The sequence below is a fragment of the Vombatus ursinus genome, unplaced genomic scaffold (genome assembly GCF_900497805.2).
Source record: "Vombatus ursinus unplaced genomic scaffold, bare-nosed wombat genome assembly UNPS02000582.1, whole genome shotgun sequence".
Taxonomy (NCBI): Eukaryota; Metazoa; Chordata; class Mammalia; order Diprotodontia; family Vombatidae; genus Vombatus; species Vombatus ursinus.
In genome coordinates, this window is record NW_020940360.1 from 13046162 (window position 1) to 13069395 (window position 23234).

The following is a 23234-nucleotide window of genomic DNA, read 5'->3' on the forward strand; positions in this document are numbered from 1 at the left end:
AACACCAAAAAGCTCATTTGTTTTTCTTCAAATGGATGGATAGTAACCTACGGCTAAATGATAAGATTCCCTGTGAGACTAGCAAAAAATAATTTTCCCCCTTAATTTTGCCTATATAGAAAGAAACAGAGAGAGGAAAGAGGGATCACCACATACCTGTTCTTCATTTTCTATTTGGTCACTCACATCCTTCAAGCCTTCACCTTCTCCAATTCCACCTCCTTCATAGTCATGGAATTCTGATGCTCCTTCTCCTGCAGACTCTTCCATCAATTCTTTGGGGAGGCAAAATCCCTTTCAAGGAAACAGAGGTAGCAGAAGAAATTAATTATTTCCTTCTAGTAAAGAACAAGAAAAAAGGTCATTTTTTTTTTCTCACTGTCACTGACTGCCTCCAAATCATTCATTTTACAGCCATTTCAGAACTTCTGTGAAACTACTAAATGATAATCAACTTAAAAAAAAATAGGAGTATTTGTGTTAAGTCTTCACTTAATGAAATTCTGCTGTCCATTAAAGATTTGTTATGTGGATTAATGAAATTAATTCCCATAAAGACCTGTTAAGTCAACATTTTTGAAGTAGTTCTAAAGGGTGACCCTTTCTCAAATAGTACCTGCTGATTCACAACTCTGAAGTTACACTTCACATCCTTTCAAAATGGCAAAGATTAATAAACAATCAAAAGTTGCAGGAAGACATAAACTAATAAAATCTCTATGGAGCTATAATTTGATCCAACCATTCTGGGAAACAATTTCAATTATGCTACAAAAATTCACAAAAAATTTTTTATGCCCACTGACCTACTGAGCCCATATCTAAGTATATACCCTAAAGGAAGGCACAGACAGAAAGGCAGGCCCTATCTGTACCCAAATTCACGTAGCAGTTTTTGTGGTAGCAAAAATATAACTCTATGTTAGCTTTTAAAGTCCTATACAACCTAGTCACATACTATCTTTCGGCCTCATTGAACATTACTCCCCCTCCCACACTCTGAGATCCAAACAAGCTGACCTCTCCGTATTTCACATATAACACTCCATCTCCCATCTCCTATCTCCTATCTCCATGCCTTTGTACTGGCTGTTGCCTATCCCTGGAATGTAACTCTTTCTCATCTCTGCCTCAGAGAATCCTTTTCTTAAATTAAGACACAGCTCAAGCACCATCTTTTATTTATAACCTTTCTTGATCTCAGCTGTTAGCACCCTCCCTTTCAAACTATCATGGACCTATTTGTATTTACATACTTATGTACGTCCTTGTTTCCTGTTACATACAAGCTCCTTGTGAATAGGGAGTATTTAATTTATTGTATTTTTATCCCCAGTGTCTAGCATAGTTCCCAACATATAACAGACACTTAACAAATGCTTGCTGATTTGCAGATTGATGGACAAGAGGTACCCATACCATGATGTACCCTTCTGAGTATAGTATATGTTGCCTCAATAACTTACAAGAAGGAAAAAAATTTACCACCCAGATAATGGAGAAATACCTGACACAGTCATAGACCCAACACTTCTTAATTATACCCATCCTAAATGAAGACATATTGCCCTACTAAACAAAGCACATATCTACCCTGATTAAGCAATTCAGAGCCTTACACAGCTCTCACTGACACATAGCTACAGTCATGAAAAATCTTAGGATATGAATAAAGTCTTAATAAAGAGCATACTCTAATGAAATACTCTTCTCTGATAAATAAAAGGTTTCATTATATCAACAAAGACTCCAATTTAATCTAGCCATATTTATACTGAGATGACTTATCAGACTTATTGCTTTGGATGATAATAACCAATTTATAGAATTATTTTTCCAGAGCTGGGGTCTACAGTTCAATGGAATAGGTTTCTCATTTTGAAATGTTATATTCTATGTGCTGACTCACTAGATCTATGTTCTGTTCATACAATTTCAAACTACAGTGTTGACAACAGAGGTTCTTTATCCACTCGCTTTTTCCTCTGAGGTTAGTTAGACTGTACTCTTTGGGATGACTATGGATCTCATGAAGGAAGCTCTGCAATGTCAGGAGTTTGATATAACTAGCATAACGTTATCTGTAAGTAGCAGCATCAGGAGGAGCTCATCATCATCTAAAAGGAATCTTTCAATTTGAACTTTCCACAGAACTATTCACCATGATGATAAATACCTTTGGTGAGTAGGCATCTCTTTGTTTCATGCCTCATTTGATATTAGCAAGAAGACTGTACAAAGTTATCTCTGCTATTGCATATTGTGAAGGAATTTTGCATGATTATGACAATGAATAGGAAAAAATCTTGCTTGGAGCAGAGCCCTCTAAGGCAGCATTTTGTTCAATTGTAAGTTTTAGGTTTTGTTGTTTTTTTTTAAAAAAACATAATCAACATATAACATATACAGTTGGATCTTGTATTCCTAAAACTTTCTACCAACTGTGTGACAGTAAAGATGTTGTCTGCTATAATTTATCATTTGTGAAAGTCTGCTTGTTCTCTTTCTTATGTCTTCAATGATGCACTTGATACAAGTGCAAATTATTCTCATCAAGATTTTGAAGAGATTGGAAAAAAGGCATATGAACAATGCAGACACTGCAAATAGACAATGAACTAGGCCTGGCATTAAATAAAGGAAGGAGTACCAGCTGGACTACATTTTGAAAACTGTACAGAGCTTTTTAATGACTTTATTATTCTCACTGAAACAAAGGCCCATCTCTGTAACATCAGTACTCTTTTGCTGATACTACATGGCTGTGAATCATGAAATGCCACAATTTCCAAAGAATTAAAGTTGTAGGCCACCTAAAGAGGTATTAGTAGTGGATATTAATAGGCTACAAAATATTACCAACTAAGAACTGTGCATCAAAAGCATAATAAAAGATATCACTGAGAATATATGTGACTAGCAGAGAAGGTGATAGGAAGGTCAGGAACAAGATTCAAGGAACAGATGAACAGTCCAAGAGTTCCACTAGTATCCATTTAATCCTAAGAGGTCTAGAGGAAGGCCCTCACCAAGTGGGTAGACTCTCGTGAAGGATTTATGGAAGGACATGGACAATAATCACACAGGGTAAGAAAGTGTGGATGAATTATGTCTGCACTAGAAGATACAACTAAGTTTCACAGTAAGCCAGTACATAAGCAAAAAGCATTAATTTCAATGTGGCCTCCAGGTTCTAGGAATGCCTATCTATGCATCAGTTCTAATGGCTTTCACATAATATACTCAAAATAGAAAATATTCTTGGGAAAATCATTTGACAGAGTCAATGGCCTCCTTAGTTACATAATTCTTCCAGTTATTTTGTGGAAGTCTACAAAATTAAAAACTACTTCTATATTTAAGGTTTTTGAATAGTTGGATATCTTTTGGCCTAAATGGTCTCCAAAAGGGGCTTACCTTCTGACCAAGTTCAGAAAAGACATGAGTGAGCACAGAGAGCAATTTCCCAGTGCTTCGGTGAGTTGCCAAGGACACTGTTAGGTGAAACAGGACAAGATCTGAATACCTGGAAAGCATGGGCATGAGGCGCACCAACAAGGAACAGGCTTGATTGAAGAACTGTATGTACAAACAAACAAACAAACAAAACAAAACTCTTCAGTGACAAGTGCCTTGTCTGACAAAATGACAGCCATGGCTCGTAATTCCAGTCCTCAGTTATCTGTATGAAGTTTACCTGTTCAAGTACAATCAGTTTACTGAATTCTCCTCTGACAGGGAAGCCTGTATTTCAAAAAGATAATGTAGAATTTTGTTTGTCCCAACCTATACAACCAGTTCCCCAGTGAGGAAATTGCTGTACCAAAGTTGATGAGATTTCCACAACTTATAATCTCAGCTGCCTGGGGCACTTGCTCGGGGTCACACAATGTGTCAGTATGTGTCAAAGACAGGATCTGAATCCAGGTAATACTAACTTTAAAGACAGCTCTCTGTAAACTACTCCATGCTGCCTCTCCTGTGGCAGAACAAAATATAAAATCTTGCAAAACAAATGCAAAATTTGTTATTGGGATGATCAACTCGTAGTTTAGGCTACTGCAGATGACTGATGTTTTCAGTTTTAACTATTATTAATTAAAATATCTTAGTATTATTAACTATTAGTTTAGTAATTAGTAATAATTAACTATTATTAGTAAAATAACTTGGTATATACTTTTGAATGTTAATATTTTGGTCTAGACCTGTGATTTCATCAGTATATGGAACTCCCAACAAGGAAAATCTTCCACCAATATAAACTGGCCCCTATTCTTCAATTTCAAGTCTTGGAGAGTTCCCTCAGGCACTAAAAGGTTAAGTAACTTACCCCTCCACTCCCACCCTGGTCACATCAATTCCCTCCACTCACACAATGGAAATCAAATATTACATTAATAAAACTCAAGGGAAGATTGTCTGGCTTTCTGGTATTCAAAACTATACTTTCTTACCTTTAGCATTTAGGCATCTACTTCCAAGTAGACCAAAGTATCCACATACCAAAACTAGTCAATAACCTATCATGTACAGAATCAGGGCAATTTCTTAGCTGTGCCACCTTGAAAACCGCTAAAGGTGATCAGACTGAAGAAGACAGAGTCAGAAGCTTTGTTTTCTTAGAACAATCTGTAAATATATGAGCTCTTTATTTAAAGAGCCAACTTACCTTGTGCTTCTCTGCTGTACAGTCCTCACCGTAAGATTTCAGCCTCTCTAAGAGCTCAGAAATAGCTGAGATTATTTTTTGCACATGTAGAGAGTTCACATCAGCCCAGAAATCATCTTCTAGGAGTTTTGTTAGATGTCCAGACTGTACTCTCTCCATTGAGTCTGTTGTTTTTTTGGTGGTGGGAGAGAAAAATACCATTAATGGCAGAAAGCCACATATACCAAAACCCATTCTGTACAAAGTCAAGGAGCCACTGAGATAAGAAATCAATGGGCATTAAACTAACAAGAATCAATGTTTGAGATTTTTCATCAAAAAATTTTTTTAAACAAATTTTCACCCAACATAAAACTAAATCTTTGCTTCATATGAAACTTACCACTCTCCTCTTGGAGGGGTTCTTCTTCTTTGCCACTTTGTAACCTTTGATCATTTCTCTCTGCTAAACTCTGGGTGGCAAAGAGGATTGCCTGGATGGCAACCTCCATTTGTGCTGAGAAATCCTCCACAAATCCTTCATCCGATATATGGTTGCCTTGTGAAATAAAGGATAATCAATAATTTGACTTGGTGACCTGGGCAATCCTCATAAAAATCAATATGTATATTAAAAAGAAAAAAGAAAAAAAGGGGCAGCTAGGTGGCACAGTGCATAGAGCACTGGGCCTGGAGTCAGGAACACTCACTAGCTGTGTGACCCTGGGCAAGTCACTTAACCCCACTTGCCTCACCAAAAAATGAAAATAAAAAAATAAAAATCAATATACAAAAACTCTTCTGGAGGGACAGGAATGTTATGAGGAGAATAAGTACAGAAATATGAGATGGTTGGTAAACAACACTAACAGACTCCTACAGTCCCGTTCTTTCACACTACCATGGCTTACATGCCCATTGTCAAGAACACTAATTGCTATCAACAATTAGCAGGCAGTGTGTTCTAGCAAACAGTCAGAGAAGTTAAGAAGCAAGGCCACAAGGCCTTTACAAATTTTGTCCTGGTTACTTTAAACTCCTTTCCTTCCAAATTACAGTTTTTCTTCAGATTTAATCTAGATTTGAATTAACATGAATCTAGAGTTGAAGGACCACTTATAGAACAATAGTTAGTGAATCTTTACTGTTTTAGGCTTCCCACTCTTCCAACCTAAAATTTCAAAAGTCAAGTAGAAAAACTGTCCTTTTCACCTTGTCTGGATGAAGTAAGGAGATGTGTCTTCCAGGCAGTGAAGTCAGCCATGGCTTTATCGATTTCTCCTCTAATATATTCCAAACTCTTGACTAATGCAATTTGTTGTGCAGTTTGCTCAGCCTCTGTCCCTGGAAGAACGAACAAGGACTCTAGGCCCTGCAACTGAGCTGAGACTTTGGACATGCAACTCAATCCAGCAGAGCACACTTCAAAATGTTTCCTGCAACAATACAGAAACATCGAGAAAGTTGAAAAGGACAAGAAAGAACAGACTTCCCCAACATACACAACAGATAAAGCCCATTTTAGTTAAAATTTTGTGGCCAGACACATGATATTTTAATGCATGTACTTTTATAACTCATGCCCTACAATTAATCCAGCAGCTCAACTGAATGAATTCAAAGCAAAGATGCTGCATATTTGTAAATCCCAATTCCTTTCCTATGAATGACAGCTTTCAATTGCACAGTAAGTAATGACTATATAACCCCTCCACTCACCAAGAATGAAATAGAGTCTCACAAGCCTGCTGCCTGATTTTGTCCACTTCAGCTTTCACTGTTTTAATGGCTGTTAGCATCTCAGTCACTCTTGCCATAGACTGCTGCCATAACTGTTCTGATTTCCGCATTCGACAACCAGGAGGCAGGTAATCTCCAGACACAGGAGATGGGTAACTCAGTTTTACTGGGATCATGTCAGGCACTGCCCCAGAAGCCTCTCCCAGAGTGGGTTCAATTACTTCTGAAGTGAAGGTTTTCCCACAGTGGGTAGTAGACAGCCCATCTCCTATGCTCTTATCATTCACACTGCTTAGAGACTGATCCTTTGGACAGCACTGAAGAAACCAGGAAAGCTGCTCCAGCACTATCATGCTTTGCATGGACAGGTGCTGTAGTTTTTCAGTCCATTGCTGAACGCCATCTTGAGGTGGGAAAGCCACAAGATAGCCATGGGACCCAGGCAGTCTGGAATGAATCTCCTGCACACAACTGAGAAGGTTCCTAATGGAAAGAAACCCACCAAAGGAACATATTAAAAAGGTTCTTCAAACTTCAATTTAACAAACACTTATTAATGCAGACTAAGTACATAGTACATTTTGCAAAAGGACGGACTTATCTGATCTGGGGTGGAGGCTCTTCCATTTGATGAGTGTTAAATGGCTCATGGGAGTTTGACAGCATACACCAGAATCCTAAACTTGAATTTTCAAAACTAAATGCCTGCTCATTTGCTCCCATAATCCTCCTACACACTAGAGACTGTTGCTCTTTGAGAAAAGGATCTAGAGTTCTTTTCTTATGAAATGAAAAAAATGAAAAAGAGATTCTAAGAACTCCTAATTAAAATAAGTACTTAGGGTACTCTGCTAAAGTAAACATAATGGATGGTGAGGGGTTACGGCTGAATCAAAATAATTATTCTACACCAAGGACAACCTCTGAGCCAAGAATATAGAATTTATTGTGACCTTCCCTAAAATTGTAAACATCTGTGACTGCTAAGAACGCTGAAGTGAAAGAGAAGCCAATTGCTACATGGTGTCACAAAGGAACAGGATTGCTTTAAACTCTGGCTCTGACACCAGGGATGTAGATGTGGCCAAATCACCTAACATCCCTGTTACTCAACTTCCCCATCTGTGAGATGAGGGCAATAGGACCTACTACTGCACCAGGCTGTGGTGGGGAAAATACTTGTAAGACCTGAAGGCTCTATGTAAATGTGAATTATTTTTGCTGTAACCAATAATAAACAAAAGTAGGCTCGGTAAGCCTGACTCTAAGAATACAGTTTGGTGTTGGCCACCCTAAGACTATAAAAGTACAGTACTAGCCGTCACAACATTGAGCAAAGGAAAGGTCACAATCTAATTCACTTACGCTGTCACTTCACTCATATTCAACTCAGAACAGCCAAGCAGGCCTCCTTCTGCTTTACAAGTCTCTAACATGGCTACAAACTTTTCACAAGGGAATACAGAATATTCACTTAATGCAAGTATAACTGGAATACAATAGCTCACCCTCACCTTCCCCAGACTTAACTGTCAAGCCTTTACTAAGGAACGGTTCCACGTCTGTTATCATCCCATACAAATCTGAGTTGATTTAATCTGTGGCTTAAATACACAGCTCCTTCCCACTCAGTCTAAAAACGCAAACTCAATACTACACCTCCACCCCCACCCCAAGCTGGGCAATCTGTACCTGAGAATAATCCACTGTTCTGTCAGGGCAGTCAGTGAGCTCCTCTGGTGGATAAGTGTCTTCATGAGGTGTGCTGAGAATCCTTTGCATCGGTCAATGATACTCACTCCAATCTCCTGCAAGGGGGAGGTGGAAGGTGGGACAGGACATAGGAAGAAAATAAGAGTAGAGAAGCTATTACCCTGGAATCCCTTCACCATGCTTGTCTCTTGAAAGAAGATTTGACAATTAGGCATAGGAAATGTCAGGCCAGGTTTTCTGAACCAAGAGACAAGCTGTAGGGGATACAGTCTGACTTGTAGATGATGGGATTTAGAGTTGGGAAGGATTTTAAACATTATTTCATTCAACACTCATTTTAAAAATGAGGAAACTGAGGCCTGAAGAAGTTGGTGACTTAAATCCAAGGTTACCCACGCAGAAAATTATGGAGATGAAAACTGAACCCTAGCCCTCTCTCTGACTCCAAATCCAAAGCCCTTTCTACTGTATAACACTACTTCCATGTGAAATAACATGTTCTACCGACACACTGTATTGGCTGACACACAGGTCATTTTTGTTCTTTCTCACATAAGACAGTCCCATTGCCTGTCTTTATGCTTCTGGAACTGGCTTTCCTTCATGCTTAGAATACACACCTCTCTTCAATTCAACCTCTTGGAATCCTTTTTTCCTTCAAAACTCAGTTCAAGTACCACCATCAATATGAAATCTTTCCTGACCCTCCTAGCTGCCTGCGCCTTTCCTCCAAAATGGCCTTATGTTTGTTTAGCGTATACCGACTGTTCTTGCTTTGAGTAAATTTGCCAGCAGGTGACAAGACCCCATGCTAGCCCCGGCTCCAGGCACTAAAGCCACTCTGGCTGCAGGGGTCCCCAGGCACTGAAGCCCTGAAGAACCACAGAGGGGGCAGGGTCACAACTCTAGGAGACAGAGAGGGGGAGGTCTGTGGAACAATCTACTTATGTTAAGCTAGAATTGGCTGTATTTCTGTATGTACACATATCCTCTGAAAATATGATATTCTCATCTCTGTAGCCCATACATGTCCTTAATCAATAAGTACTGACTGCTGATCGTACCAATTGCCTCACACAAATGCTAAGAGAGTGAGAATGTGTGCAAAGCACTTTGCAAACCAAAACCTACCTAAAGTTCAAATCTAATAACTCACAATATTAAAGAATGGGTCTGTTTCCCCTGATATCATGTAAACTGCTTAAGGGCAAGGATTGTCCTTTTACCTTTGTATTCCCTAGACTTTGGCACAGCACATAGCACCCAGAACCCAGCAGGTACTTCTAAAGCTGCTTCACCCAGATCTGGCTTGTATAAAGCATGCATGTCTCACATATACACACACATACACATATAAAACCAAACTCTTAATAAAAGGATGATGAACAATCTTACTCTTAATAAAAAGGATGATGAGCAAAGTGATAAAGACAACGTGAGCAATTAATAAAATACACTGATTTAAATGGAAAAGAACTCTGAAAATAAATTTTTCAACAAACACACATATTTAGTATGTTAATTTTAATCATTTTTGCATGCATATATGCAAATTTACATCCCCCCATTTCAAAAAGAGCTAACTTTGAGGCTGCCTATACCCAACCCAATATGGTAAATAAGCTGAAGTTTAAGACAGTTCTGATGTCAGCATGACTCACAGGAGGATTTTCTGCAAGCTTATTGATAATAAGCTTGATAGATTAAGATAGACAGATCGATTGATTATGGCTGCCTCCAATTTCAGCATATGATTAGAAAACTTTTAAAAATAAACTCCACAGAAATGATATACCTAAATTGTTACTTACTGAAAAACATCTTTGTCTAAGTCTGTGTAGAGGAAGCTGAAACAATAAGAAAACCTGTACTTTTCACTCTTGCTACTAACTTTCCTCTTTTACCTTTGATGGTGACAAAAAAGCTGCTTGAAGTCTTAAGTGGCGAGCAAGTGATCGATAAAAGTATTTCTGACACCCATCCCAGGAGGAAGAGATTTCTGTGAGCAGCCTGGAAAAGAGGAGGTATGGTTTATGTCCCTAAAGCCATAGCCCCAGGTCTGAGAGTAGGTTTCAAGTCAAGTAAACAAAAAGTAAACAGAAAGTCCAGTTATACCAAATACCAAAACTGTCTGAATTCATTTGTTCATTATCACTCAATAAATAGGCACCTACTGGATGCTCAGTATTTTTTATGACATAATCATGGAAACCAAAGTGGAAGTCACAGTTGCTGCCCTAGATGAGCTCACTATCGTGCTAACCATTTCAAAGGTTAACAAAAGTCAAAACCTGACTCAAAAACAAAGAAGGAAGTTTAAAGCTGTACAGATGGTTTGTACTATGAAACAAAGCATCTGAAGAGATGAATAGTTCTACAAAGGTACTAGAGGTTTTGAAGATTTTTATGCATACAAAATCTGAGAAAAATACAGAACCAGTAGGGGGAGGAAGAGGAGGGTGGGGGTGGGAAGAATCCCTGAGAAAACAACTTGACCATTTGTATAGAGTCCTCATCCAGGTATCATTTATAATTAAATTCTACCCAAAGCACAAACCTTGCATCTGATTCCTGTGTATTGCCAACGATAGACAGCACACTATGAAGATCTAATGGGTGCAGATGAAGGATATTTTGAAGGTCTTTGGAACAAGCCCAAGTAAGGCCTTTGCGATAGGACAAGCCTTAGAAAAGAAATTTTTATTATGAGTTTAAGGAAACAAAAATCATCAAACATCCTTAATCTAGTTCCCCAGCAGTTTACGCTTCAGCACTATTTTAAGTAAAAGGAAACTATAGAGCTGCCCACAGAAAATGGAAATTGAGTACAAGACTCCAACAACATTACTGTTTAATGATTCACAGACAATTAGCATGTCATCACACACCCCCCCACCTTGAGTTATTCAGTCTCTTTCTTTTCTTTCTTGGAAGAAGTGGGAAGAGTGGGGGTGGTCAGGTGGGGGAGGGGTGTTTATAGACCTGTCATTTCACTGGTAAAGGGATTTTCGGGTGAGGAAGCTATCTCTACCAATGAAGACCAGCAACTGTTCTGCAATTTATAGGTACTGAGGGATCAAGCAACTTGCCCAGAGTGATCTAGACAATAATATATCTAAGAGTCAAGACCCTAACCCAATTCTTCCCAATTCTAAGGCCAGTCCTCTATCCACTACACCACACTGCCTTTCTTTTTTCAATTGTGTGTGTGTGTATGTGTGTGCATACATATACATTTTTTATACACACATACTCAGGAAATATAATCCATGCTGTTCCATTTACAATCTAACAAACAGTACTAAATGTATTAGAGAAGTACATTTTCCTTTCAATGAAGACTCACCAACTTTCATGAGATATTTGAAGAGCTCTGATAAAGCCCGCTGCTTCTGCAAAAGAATATGTTTTACTTCTGATTTCTGTTTTTCCTTATCTGTGTTTGGTTCCACAGTTAAGCTCTGTAGTTCACATACAGAGGAAATGACATCACCTGTAGAGAGAGAAGACAGAGAAAGAAAATAATATACCTGAAAGCTTAAGCTTGTCTGAACTAAGGAGAAGTGAATGCTTAGAAGAGCAACAGAAACAGCTTCTGTTTGTATGAACCAATGTGCAGAGAAGTATGAAGAGCCAAGAGAACAATGTATTTTGAGAGACTACGAAAACAACCCTAGATTATTTTTGACTCTGGAGATTTGATGATAAGGCATCCCTCCCTCCTCTCAGGAAAGAGGCTAAGGACTACAGGTATGAAACTCATGAGGCCTAAGCTGTGGGGGGCACTGGCTCTGGCTTAAAGTCTCCTCAACACTGAGAAGCCCGAGAAAAAGAAAGTATTATCTAGAAAACAATTAATATTGAGAGGCCTGAGAACTCAGATCAATGCAATAATCAATTATGATTTCAAAGGACTTAAAAGTGAAAAGTCTCTTACTTCCTCTCAGAGTTAAATGGAGAACGTATATTGAATGAAGCATACATTTTAAGACACAGACAATGTGTTTGTGTGTGTGTGTATTTTATGTGAGGGAGAGTTGGGGGGAGTCACTGGCAAGTGACAGTGATAGGAAAAAGAAAAGAAAGACACTAGACATTCGGAAAGGTGAAGGGGAAGTGTTTCCTGAGGGCCTGGAGTCCATATCTTTACTTCTCACTAAAAAGTCCTGACTGAAAAGGAAAAGATAAAAGCTAATTTAACACCATCAATGAAGTATCCTTGTGTTAAAATTTAGGGAATGGTGGGCTTTCTGTTGTTGTAAACAGATAAATCCCAAAACTAACACGTGTTTCACTTTCATGTTGGTCCCTGCTTGCCCCTCCTCCCTTTAAATTGTTTAGTTGCAAAAAATTAATCAACTGCTTTGATGAGGACCTATAAAGAAGACTGAAAAGCAGCAGAAGCTGTCCTGCAACAAACAAACCAACCCTAAACACATTTTTAAATCTCCTGCCCATAAAACCACCTTACTGCTGTGAGCACCCACTTACACACCTGTGAACTGATCAAGGTTCTCCACAAGGCCAGGCAATGGGCTCTGCTTTATGATTGTAATACATATCTTCTTCATTCGTTTGGTGAGCTTTGGCAAACGGCTCTGCAGCAACCCCTCCGACAGGAATGGAATGATGTCTTGGCAGGTGTCCAGAAGCACAGTCTACAAAACAAAGGCGGCAATGATGTGCTGTCAAACTCACACGTCTCAAATGCTCAAGTGTTAAATACCACTATCACCTCTAACATCTCAGGGGTATAAATACTCGAGTTTCTTAAGTATGGGGAAAAAAAGCAAATAAGAAGATCTAAATGTGTCCATCTTGACCTAGAAATTCAAAGGCATAGCAGTGGGTGCTCCTCAGACACGGTTCTCTCTACCCCACCCAATTCTCACTACTATAAACGCAGTGATTGGCACAATGATTAACATGCATAAGGAGGAGTTGGATGGTAGCATTTTTTTCCTCCAGAAATGCTAAAAGAAACACATGATATTATTCTCAGTGTCAAAATGACTGGATTTTGAGATGGAAGGGACCTCGGAACATGTCCAATCCAACCCCTCCAACCCCTCCTTTTACAGATGAGGTCTGGCCATCTAGATGGTGAAGTACCTATAATGTTGGACCCTGGGGAGTCAGGAAGGCTTTAGTTCAGATCTGGCCTCAGACACTTACTGGCGGGGTAACCCTGGGGCAAGTCATTTAATCATCTGTGCCTCTGTTTCCTCATCTGCAAAATGGGGATGATAATAACAGTGCCTATGTCACAGACTATTGTGAGGATTAGATGAAAAGACCATATAAAGCACTTGCAAACCTTAAAGTGCCATACAAACGATAGCTGATTATTGTTGTTGTTGATCTTATCATTGCCAAGGGGCTGCCAAGGTCACACAGGCAGGAAGCAGAAGAGCCAGGATTCAATCCCAGGTCTTCTGACTACAAATTCAAAATTCTTTTAGTTATCTAATTGCCTCAGGGCCTCTGAAATAAAGCGGTCCATAATGGGATCAAATGAGTGACTTAAGCATTATTAGCAACACACTCTAAATAGTTAAGCTAATGTGTTGTTTTGTTGGGGGATCAGGATTGTTTTTAAAAGCCAGGCAGGTAGCAGGCCCCTAGTAAATGTATGTGCTTAACTGAAATGTTACCCTTGTTTTTCTGAAAACCAGTTTCAATATCAGGTTTCTAAATCTGAGACCGAGAGTTATCTTTAGAGTACAGTCTTTCAATTTTAAAAAGGAGGTATACTAATCAAATTCTCTGCCATCAGTTCAGAGATAACAAACAGGTATGGAAATGGGGTAATCTGTTGACATCAGTGAATCCACTGAAAAATAAAGCTCTGAAAATGGAAGACTTCCATGAATTTGTGCAGGGTAAAGTAAGCACAGCCAAGAAAAGAACATATAAAACTAAACTAATGTAAATTGGGGGAACTGGGGGGGGGGGGACCAAAGATGTAGTCAAAACCTGATTAACTGCTATGACTTGGAGAACAGATGAAGAAATGCACCTCTCTGCTCTTGGTACAGAATGTCATAGATAATGTTAGATAAAGTTGCTATGCTCCTTGGTTTCACCTAAATGTTTCCCTTTGTTACATGAGAAAGTTCAACAGGTGTGAGGGAGGGAGAGGAGAGGGGATCATAAGGAAACAAATGGTATAAAAACAAAAATGTAGGTGGTGGTTGTTGTTTTTAAAGAAAGAAAAGAAAGCTCAAGAATTTCCAATGTTACCGACTAGGTTAGACACTCAGGGGAAATCAGTCAAACTGATGTAGTAAACAGATTAATTTTGAATTTTCCCCTTCAAACAGACCTCCCACGTGGATGGAAACATCTAACAAAAAGACTATCAATCTCTTCTTTGATGGCAGATTTTTAAACTCCTCATTCTTCCAGTTCTCCTTATAATTGTGTGGAAAAGGTACAGGGAATTAAGAACACTATACAGCCCAAACTGCAACAAGCATTTACTTAAGTGCAATCTGGTAAAAGTCATTCATTGTGTTAAACACTGAGGGCACAAAAACAAAATGAGAAACTGCCCTAACATCCAAGAGCTTCCTAAGAAGGGTGGTTTTCCAACATGTAAACAGATGATAATTCGAGAGAAGAGAGAGAAAACACTAAGTACGGGGAATGAAAGAGGTTTCCAGTATGAGATGGCACATACACTGAGCCCTGAAGGCGAGGGGGCTGTCTCTATCCCCAAGCTATCACTAGGTCCCCTCTATCTGAAACCAGATGACCTTCTGGCATAGCTTTACTCATGGAGTGGGCCAAAGGCGGTAGTGTAAACAACACCATGGATGACTGAGTTCTCCATAAACTAAAGTGCTAGGGAGACTCATGTTTCTCTTCTAAGACTCTGCTTTCCAGAAGCTATGCCTCACTGCTCTGCCTAGTCAGGTGCTTTGGAAGGGCAAACAACAAGCCTGAAAACTTCTTAACAATACTCCAAGAGCTCTAATTGCCCTGTTTGGGTTATGGGGACAGGCCCATAGATAGCAAGAATCTGTTATTCCAAAGAAGTAACAAGTGAATAGAAAATTTCCCAGAAGTGAGTACATACCTGGGTGCTGCCTGGTCTGGCTAAGAGAGTTTCCATCAGCATGCTGTTCAGACTCTGAATTGGAGTTTTCTCCTCATCTGCTGCTGGCTGCTTCTGTAGACAGTCTAATTGCTCTTCCTGGGTACTTTCCATTAAGGAAGGCCGGCAGGGTTCGCTCAAGACAGCTTCAAATTTCTTCATGAACTTAAAGAGGGTCCTGACCACAACCAATAATAGCAATTGGAGATAGGTAAACATGATTGGGGTGGGGGTGAGGGGGCATGGTACTTAAAACCTCTACCAAGTCCACATATTTGCCCTCTTTACTTTTACATTTTAATTTTTACTATTCTATAATACAAAATAGTTTTTCTTTTACTTTCCAGAGACAAATACTATGTCAGAGATTCTTAACTTGGGGTCTATGAGCATGTGCGCATGTGCTTTTTAATTTTGATAATTATTTCAATAAAACCAGTTTCCTTCATAATCCTATATATGTTCTTTTATGCATTTAAAAACATTTGCCTGAGAAGAGATCTCTAAACATCAGCAGACTGCCAAAGGTGTTAATGCTATAAATTGGAATCCCTGTAGTAGGCCCTTAAGGCATGCTGTAAATCTAGGGACTTTCAGAAGTCCAGTGACACATGCTGTCCTGCCACTGTCACAAGTCTATTATGGTCATACATTTGCTGCCCATTGTAAAAACTGAACTCAAACTTCAGAATGAGTTTTACTGTTACCTGTGTGTCTTTTCCACAGACTGTTTTACAGCCCAGAAGCTAACATCATTCCACTTGGAGATCTTAACAAATTCCTGTAATATAAACAGAAATCAAAGACTTGTTTATAAAACTCAGCATAAGGTTCATTTTTAGGTTCATAGACTTAAGAAATGGAAATAACTTCACAGACGATCTAGTCCAATCCTCAGGGGTCGCCTAGTCCGACACCTTCATTTTATAGATGAGGAATGTGAGGCTCAGAAAGAAGTGACTTGCCCAAGAAAGCACAGGTAGTAAGGGGGCAGAACCTCTGACTCCAAACTCGACCCTCTCTCCACAGCACGAGCTTCATGACGCTTGTACAACCCAGAAACAGGTCCAGCATCCACCTGCAAACTGCAGGACTGAGGGCTGGCAACTCAAACAAGCTTCAGGGAAAGGCCACCAAGTCATCTATGTGACGTTAGAGAAGTCCAGTTCTCTCACAAGTAAAGGGATTCCCACTACTACAGGACCCTACATTCTTTTAGCACTTGTGTAATGGTAATTAAAATCAATGACCCACTTGAGTACTCCCATGTCCTGGTACTCAGGACCTACACCCTACAGAGTTTACCACTAGAACCACAGAATTGGTCAGTTCCTATCATCACCATGCTTAACCAGCAAAGGAGTCTACGTGCAGTAAGTGGCTCAAAACCTGTACCAAGGAAGATATCTGATTCAGTGGAAAGAGTATTCAATCAAGAGTCACAGGACCTCAGTTTGCATCCTGGCTCTGCCACTTACTACCTGTGTGACCTTTCTAGACCTTAATTTATTCATTTTGAAAATAAGTGAGTTGGGCAAGATGACTGCCACTAAGGTACCATCACATCTTAAATCTATGATTCTTTAAGTTTTAACAGAAACAGCTCTTTGCTGAAAGAAAGATAAGATGATAAGGGATAGAGGTTGAAGACGATGACAACATGTAACTCTAGGGTACGTGATATAAAATGGGGGGCCATGAATCTTAAAAACCCACATTTTATTATCTTGCTTTACAGTAGTCACCTCTCCTTCCCCAAATAACTGTCCTTTAATGCAACTCTCATGATTGTTTGATGATTTTTAAAATTTAGGAATAACCTAAAGTAATTTTGCATTTGTTAAGGTGGTGTTCTGATGAGTTACTCAAATCACCTTTAGCTCTTTTTCTAGTGGGGATCGAAGTTCCTCAATTCGGGCCTGGACTCTGTCTGAGAATTGTTTATAATAATGGTACAGATTCCAAAGAACACTGCAAAGTGAATCTGAAAGAAATAAAAGAGAAAAAGAGTAACAACTTCTTCTAAAAGGAGGCTTTCCCTCGTAGTATCATAACCCATGAGTGGCCTTGAACTGGGAACATCAATAAATTTCAAACTTCTTCGATGCAGATGTTGCACAGTCCTTGAGATCTGTGTCTTCAGTGAAGATCATTCTCTCATTGTTCTTTATGTTAGCTGATTCAAGGACAATGTGCCTGGAGAAACTGAACAATTATTGATGACTTTGCTAGAGCTTAGTTGTCACCATAGATCAATGTAGAGACTTTTCCCTTTGACTCCAGCTCGGCCTTCTGAATTCTTCAGTTACTTTGGGAGTGGATCCTGCCCCAACCCCTTAAAAAGCAGGATCCAAGGTTCTAGCATGAAAAGATTTTTTAAAGAATCCCTTAAACAAATTAGAAGCCGGCAAAGATTGTGCATCTTTCTATCTGGATTGAAAATAAGCTGCCAAAAAAGTATTTGGGACCTTCACTTACTAATTTATCCTTGGCCAAGTGAATTGAAACCACTCCTTAATCTATAACCAATCAGCATTTCACTTTGAATACTTTTCTAGATTTAGTTACTCATTCTACATTAAAATAAAGAACTAAATAAGGTATATCCTATAAACTAGACCAAGAAAATATCATCTATACTTTTCCCCACCTTGAGCTAGTTTATTAATGCATTATATGGAAAAGGGTATACATAATATAACTAGACCTGTGATTTCACTGGAACAAGGACCTCATAGGTGTGGAAATTCCTTCTACTAATGCAGGGTATACCTTCTCTTAAACCAGAGGTCAGTAAACTACAGCTTACAATAAAGCTTCATTTAAAAATGTAAAAAACACTCTTAGATGAAAAGGAAGTGGGGTTAGAAGGGTGAAGTAGGAGGGAGAAGAATCAGCCTGCAGATTAGCCTGGTTTCTGACTCCTATCTTAGAGCTGCCTAGACTACCCAGAGGTTAGGTGACTAGTTCAAGGTTACAGGGGTTCCAGGCCAGCTTTCTATCCACTCATCTTGCTGTCTCTCTAATGCAATACGGGAAAAACATATGCATTTTTTTTAAAGAACCAAACTCTTACCTTTTCCTTCTACCTGTGGCATCAACAAGACATGACAATGGAAAACTAGCAGCATCTGAAGTCGTACTTGGAATTCTCCCAGAGAGGCTCCTTCAATGAAAGCTTGTAAAGTGCTGACCAACATCGTCAATGCCATATGCCTATCACATTCTAGGAAGAATTTAAACAGAGGAGAATGTATTTCTGGCACATCTGACACCAGATGTATTTTCATGGTGATAATGTAGATGAGGTGATGAGAAAGGGGGCATTTAGTCATAAAGGCTTTCTGAAACTGAATTGGGAATTGGCATTATATAAGCACGAAAGGAATTACCTTTCAACTCAAACTTACATATGTACCTGTTGTTTTCTCTCACTGAAGTAAGTTCCCTGAGAGTATAAATTGTTTCACTCATTGCCTTTGTCATCTCCTTCCCTCCCCTAGCACCTAACAGTGTCCAGCATGAAGGACATACTTCATCAATTCTTAGTGATAGATTAATTGCATGAAATAGACAAACGTATTCTCTGACAAGAGATTGTAGTTGGGCTTTTTGTACCCTGATGGAAAGAGCACTGCACTATACAACTGGGGAATCTGGTAATCAGGCCTAACGAGCTCTTCAGTGTGGACTTTGGGCAAGCCTGCTAAAATCTGACTACTCTTCTGTAAAACGGGGATGATGATGATGATGATAATAATCCAAGCCCTAACAAGGAATTTTTGTACTTGGCCAAGTACCACTAAAACCACACCTTGGAAAACTGGTAGGAAACCCTCCCTCACTTGAGTTGGGTGGACTGAGGAAGGAGCTTAACCTCAGCCAATTTTAACTAATATTCCTGCTAGGTAGCAAGTAAATTTGCTTCCACTTGCTGAATGGCTAAAGGACTGTCAATACACTTCAAATTCAGTATCTCCTAAATCTAGTACACTGCGTAAAGCTCTAGAATCATAAAGCATTTATTAAGCACCTACAAAGTCCAAGGGACTGAACAGGCAGGCACTGGGGATTTAAGTACAAAGAATGAAGGAATCCCTAGTCATAAGGTATTTACATTCTAACAGGGAAGAGAAGTCAATATATAAGTGTAAAGAGAATAAAAACAAATAGATACAAGGTAGTTTGGGAAGGGAAAGAGAAAAGATAAAGAGGGGGCATGGGGACATTAGCAGTTGGGGGAAGGAGAAATAGGAAAGACTTCATGCAGAAGGTGGTAAGTCAGCTGTGTCTTGAAGGAAGAGAAGGATTTTATAAGGCAGAAAAGTGAGGTGGGAGTACATTCCAGGCACAAGGGACAACCACAGTGAAGACACTGAGATGAGAAATGGAGTATTACGTGTGAGGAACACAGAGGCTAAGTTTGGCTGAACTTGCAGCACTACCGGAGGGAAGGAGGGTGCAACATACAGTAACGGGGAAAGACAGTTTGGGGACAGGTTATAATGAGCTTTAAAAGCTGAACAGAAGTTTGTATTTTGTCCTAGAGCAAACAGCGATCCACTGGAATCGACTGAGTAAGGAAGTAATATAATGAGATCCACACTTAAGGAAAATCACTTTGGTATCACTGTGTAGGATGGACTGGAATGGAAACAGACTTGAGAGAGAGAGACCAATTAAGAGGCTGTTACAATATTAGGCAAAAAATGATAAGGACCTGAACTAAGGTGTGGTTATGTGAGTAAAGAGAAAGGGTCAAGTGCAAGAGATGATGTAGTAGAGATAAAAAATAGCCAGACTTGGCAAATGATTATATATGCAGGTGAGGATGAATGAGTAGTTCAGGATAATACAATGGATAATTCGTTTAAATGAGTTCACATATCCTATGTTAGAGACCCTGCTCTAAAGGAATTGACAAAGTATAAAGTACCAGATTTATTACCTTCCTTCCCCTCTGTTTGCTCTTGCATATGTTTCTCAAGCATCTGATAGATAGAAAACCAGTGTTTGGTGGATTTTTCTGTGTGTCGTTTCATGGTGTTATCTAGACTCATGGACCAGCAGCTGAAACATGAGAAAAGAGACCCATGCTGGCAGTTAGGAAACATATTTTGGATTATATAACCAATAGCTACAATGCTCTTTCCCAACTGAATATATGTGGGAGAAATCCCAGATCTGTTGGGAGATTCAAATTAGTTTATACAAAATTGACAATATGGCAAAACCCATGCACAGTATATGAAACACCAATTTCAAAATGCAATAGTCTCCTTGGAAAAATCCTACTTAAAAAACTGCAGAATCATAAGGTCCATTTGTGAGTGTACAATAAAACATAGATAATATATCACCTTTTAAAACTAAGCAAACATGCACACATGGATCTCTAGGTATTGACTAATGGCCCTAATTCTATTTGAGTCTGACACAACTGGTTAGGGCATTGGGAGGGTGAGTAACGGGGGAGAAAACTGGGAGGTAGACATTAATACCACTTACTTAAGCTCCAATTTACGCCACTGGATGATTAGATGACTGACCAAATCGAGGTGTTTACGTAAGGACAGAGATCGGCTAGCATTCTCTTCCCAATCCTAAAGGAAACAAAAGTACCTCTTCATCAGCTAAGTGATTTTTTGATAGGAGAATGTAAGCCCAAAACGGTCATTTCTCCTTTGATTGGTTCCTTCCCTAATGTATTGACTATCTTTTGTCATTCCCTTGTACAAAGAGGGATAGTTGCTAATAAGCACAGCTTTGAAGCTGCTATTCCACTATAGTGGTGATGAATTTGCACTGATCTTACCTACCTACAGTCTTCAACTTGTCGTTTAAAAAAATTTAGCACACATTTATGGAAATGGCCAGCTGGGGACTGATGAAGTCTGTGGTTATGGAACAATGGTGCTAAATAAGCCATGGAGAAAGGGGCCTACACAGGCCAATGTGCTAACCAACTGAGCCTTAATGTATGTTTATAAATTCCAAGTGAATTTAAATTCTCTTAACAGGCTGTGCTCTCTTTTCTGAGTCAATCAACAATGAAGTCTTAAAGAAGCAAAAGCTTTGCTTAGCTGAAGTCAAATGAAGAACAGCTGGGAAAGAGTAATGAGCTTGGAGAAAAAAGAGCTGAGTCCAAGACCTGGCTCCAGCACTCACTAACAGTATGACTTTGGACAAATCACTTAATCTTTTGGGGCTTTGATCTTCTCATCTATAAAAGAGTGGAATTATTTAACCTCTATAAAGTCCTACTCCAGTGCATCATATCATGGCAAAACCAAGATGACTTTGGGTTTCAAAGGCTATGCCAGTATAACACAAGCCCTAGAAGGTTATTAATAATAATTAGCAATGTTTTCTACACATCATTAAACACAAGTATATAATAATTATGTTATGTATAATTAATAATTATGTTATAAATTATTAATACCAATAAATAAGTAGCAATTAACTTGGCTTCAGAGTCAGAGACATGTTCCAAGTTCTACATCTGACACACACTAGCTAGGTGACCCTAGGCAAGTCACTTTAACTCTGAGTACCCCTCACAATTCTCTAAGTTTGTAAGTTGCAGAACAGTTACTGATCTAAATTGATGGAAGGGGTTAACTCCTGGGGAGTTCCCTGTGTCAACCACAGGGAAATCACAGTTCTGATCCTGCCCACCTGTGCCAACTCCACCCCCTCACCCTGAAAAAAACACCTTACTAATGTAACCACCTTACCTGTGACTTTGCCAAAAGAATCTCTAAGCCATTCAGAAACTTTGACAGGGGACTAGAGAGTGGGAAGCTTCGGATTCTGTCCATCACAACCATAAGCTAGAGAAAGAAGAAAACATTAAGTCTCAGACAGTGATCATCAGCACACTCTTCCGCCCATACTTGACAACATACTTAGGAGAACCTGAAATCAAAGCACCATCTGTTTCCTGCTTTAAAAATAAGCTGTCCCATGCATTAAAACCACCAAGGAATAGAAGAACTAGAAGGAGTCAAGTGAAGACAACAGGCTAGCCCTGACTGAGCTGGGCACATTCTGCTCTGCTCTGGAATCCTGAACAAAGGGATATGATTAATTGCATCAAGTCTCCTATTGGAATACCATTAAAGTCAGCTAAAGAATCACAAAGTTACATTGGTATTATCTTGAAAAAAGGTTTTATTCTGATAGGCTTGAGGAAAAATATAGGGCATGTGTGAATGTGTGTATATGCGCTGACGGGCAGAATGAGCTGGCAGCACTGAGACACTTGAAGTGCCTTTTGAGACTTATTTCACAACATTCCCACTCAAGCACTCTATTCCAGACAAATCAGACTAGTTGGCATTTCATACTTTCCCACCTCTATATCTTTTCTCCAACTATTCCTTATGGAACACCCGTAAGACGTTACCTCTTTTCCAGTTGTTGAAATTTTACCTCATCCTTCAAGGCCTAATTCAAATGCCACCTCCCACATGAAAGTTTTTCTGATACCCCCAGGAGGAAAGATCTCTCCTCTATTAGATTTTATGCCATAGTTCTCTTAAACACTTACCATATTCAAATATTTATATTTACCCTGCCAGATTGTAAGCTTTTACATGGCAGGCACAAATGTTGTATTTATCTTTGGAATTCAAGCAGTAAAATTACATGTGGAGAAGAACATGGTCAGACCTATGCTTTAGTGAAAAATCACTTTGACAGCTGTGTGGAGAATGGACTGAAGTGAAAAGAGACTTGAGGCAGGGAGGACAAGTAGGAAGCTATTATAATACTCTAGGGAGGAGTTGATGGGTACCAGAAATAGGTGGTGACTATGAGTAGAGAGGAGACCTATGCCAGAGAAGTCAAGGTCAGACAAAAAATAGTTAGCAACTAATTAAATATAAGAATTGAGGATAACAGCAAGATGGTGAACCTGGGTGACTGTGGATTGATGCTCTCAATAATAATATAGAAGTTCAGAAAGGAGAGGAGGAAAAGAGGGAGGGGAGGAAGAGAGGGAGGGGAGGAAGAGAGGGAGGGGAG

The 23234-nt window shown here is 39.3% G+C and overlaps 1 protein-coding gene across 1 annotated transcript in view; it reads right to left on the bottom strand.

Moving 5' to 3' along the window:
- MDN1 (midasin AAA ATPase 1) overlaps nucleotides 1–23234 on the bottom strand; it is a 172875-nt gene that overhangs the window by 24964 nt on the left and 124677 nt on the right. Inside the window, exons 67-84 of the mRNA XM_027855090.1 lie at nucleotides 21944–22039; nucleotides 20712–20806; nucleotides 20152–20273; nucleotides 18280–18429; nucleotides 17078–17187; nucleotides 15911–15984; nucleotides 15186–15381; nucleotides 12600–12762; nucleotides 11451–11597; nucleotides 10662–10788; nucleotides 10009–10114; nucleotides 8084–8199; nucleotides 6371–6874; nucleotides 5864–6087; nucleotides 5055–5210; nucleotides 4673–4836; nucleotides 3418–3579; nucleotides 157–294 (exon numbers count right to left, since the gene is read on the bottom strand). Coding sequence (XP_027710891.1) covers nucleotides 157–294; nucleotides 3418–3579; nucleotides 4673–4836; nucleotides 5055–5210; nucleotides 5864–6087; nucleotides 6371–6874; nucleotides 8084–8199; nucleotides 10009–10114; nucleotides 10662–10788; nucleotides 11451–11597; nucleotides 12600–12762; nucleotides 15186–15381; nucleotides 15911–15984; nucleotides 17078–17187; nucleotides 18280–18429; nucleotides 20152–20273; nucleotides 20712–20806; nucleotides 21944–22039 — 2850 coding nt within the window. The remainder of the gene's footprint in view (nucleotides 1–156; nucleotides 295–3417; nucleotides 3580–4672; nucleotides 4837–5054; nucleotides 5211–5863; nucleotides 6088–6370; nucleotides 6875–8083; nucleotides 8200–10008; nucleotides 10115–10661; nucleotides 10789–11450; nucleotides 11598–12599; nucleotides 12763–15185; nucleotides 15382–15910; nucleotides 15985–17077; nucleotides 17188–18279; nucleotides 18430–20151; nucleotides 20274–20711; nucleotides 20807–21943; nucleotides 22040–23234) is intronic.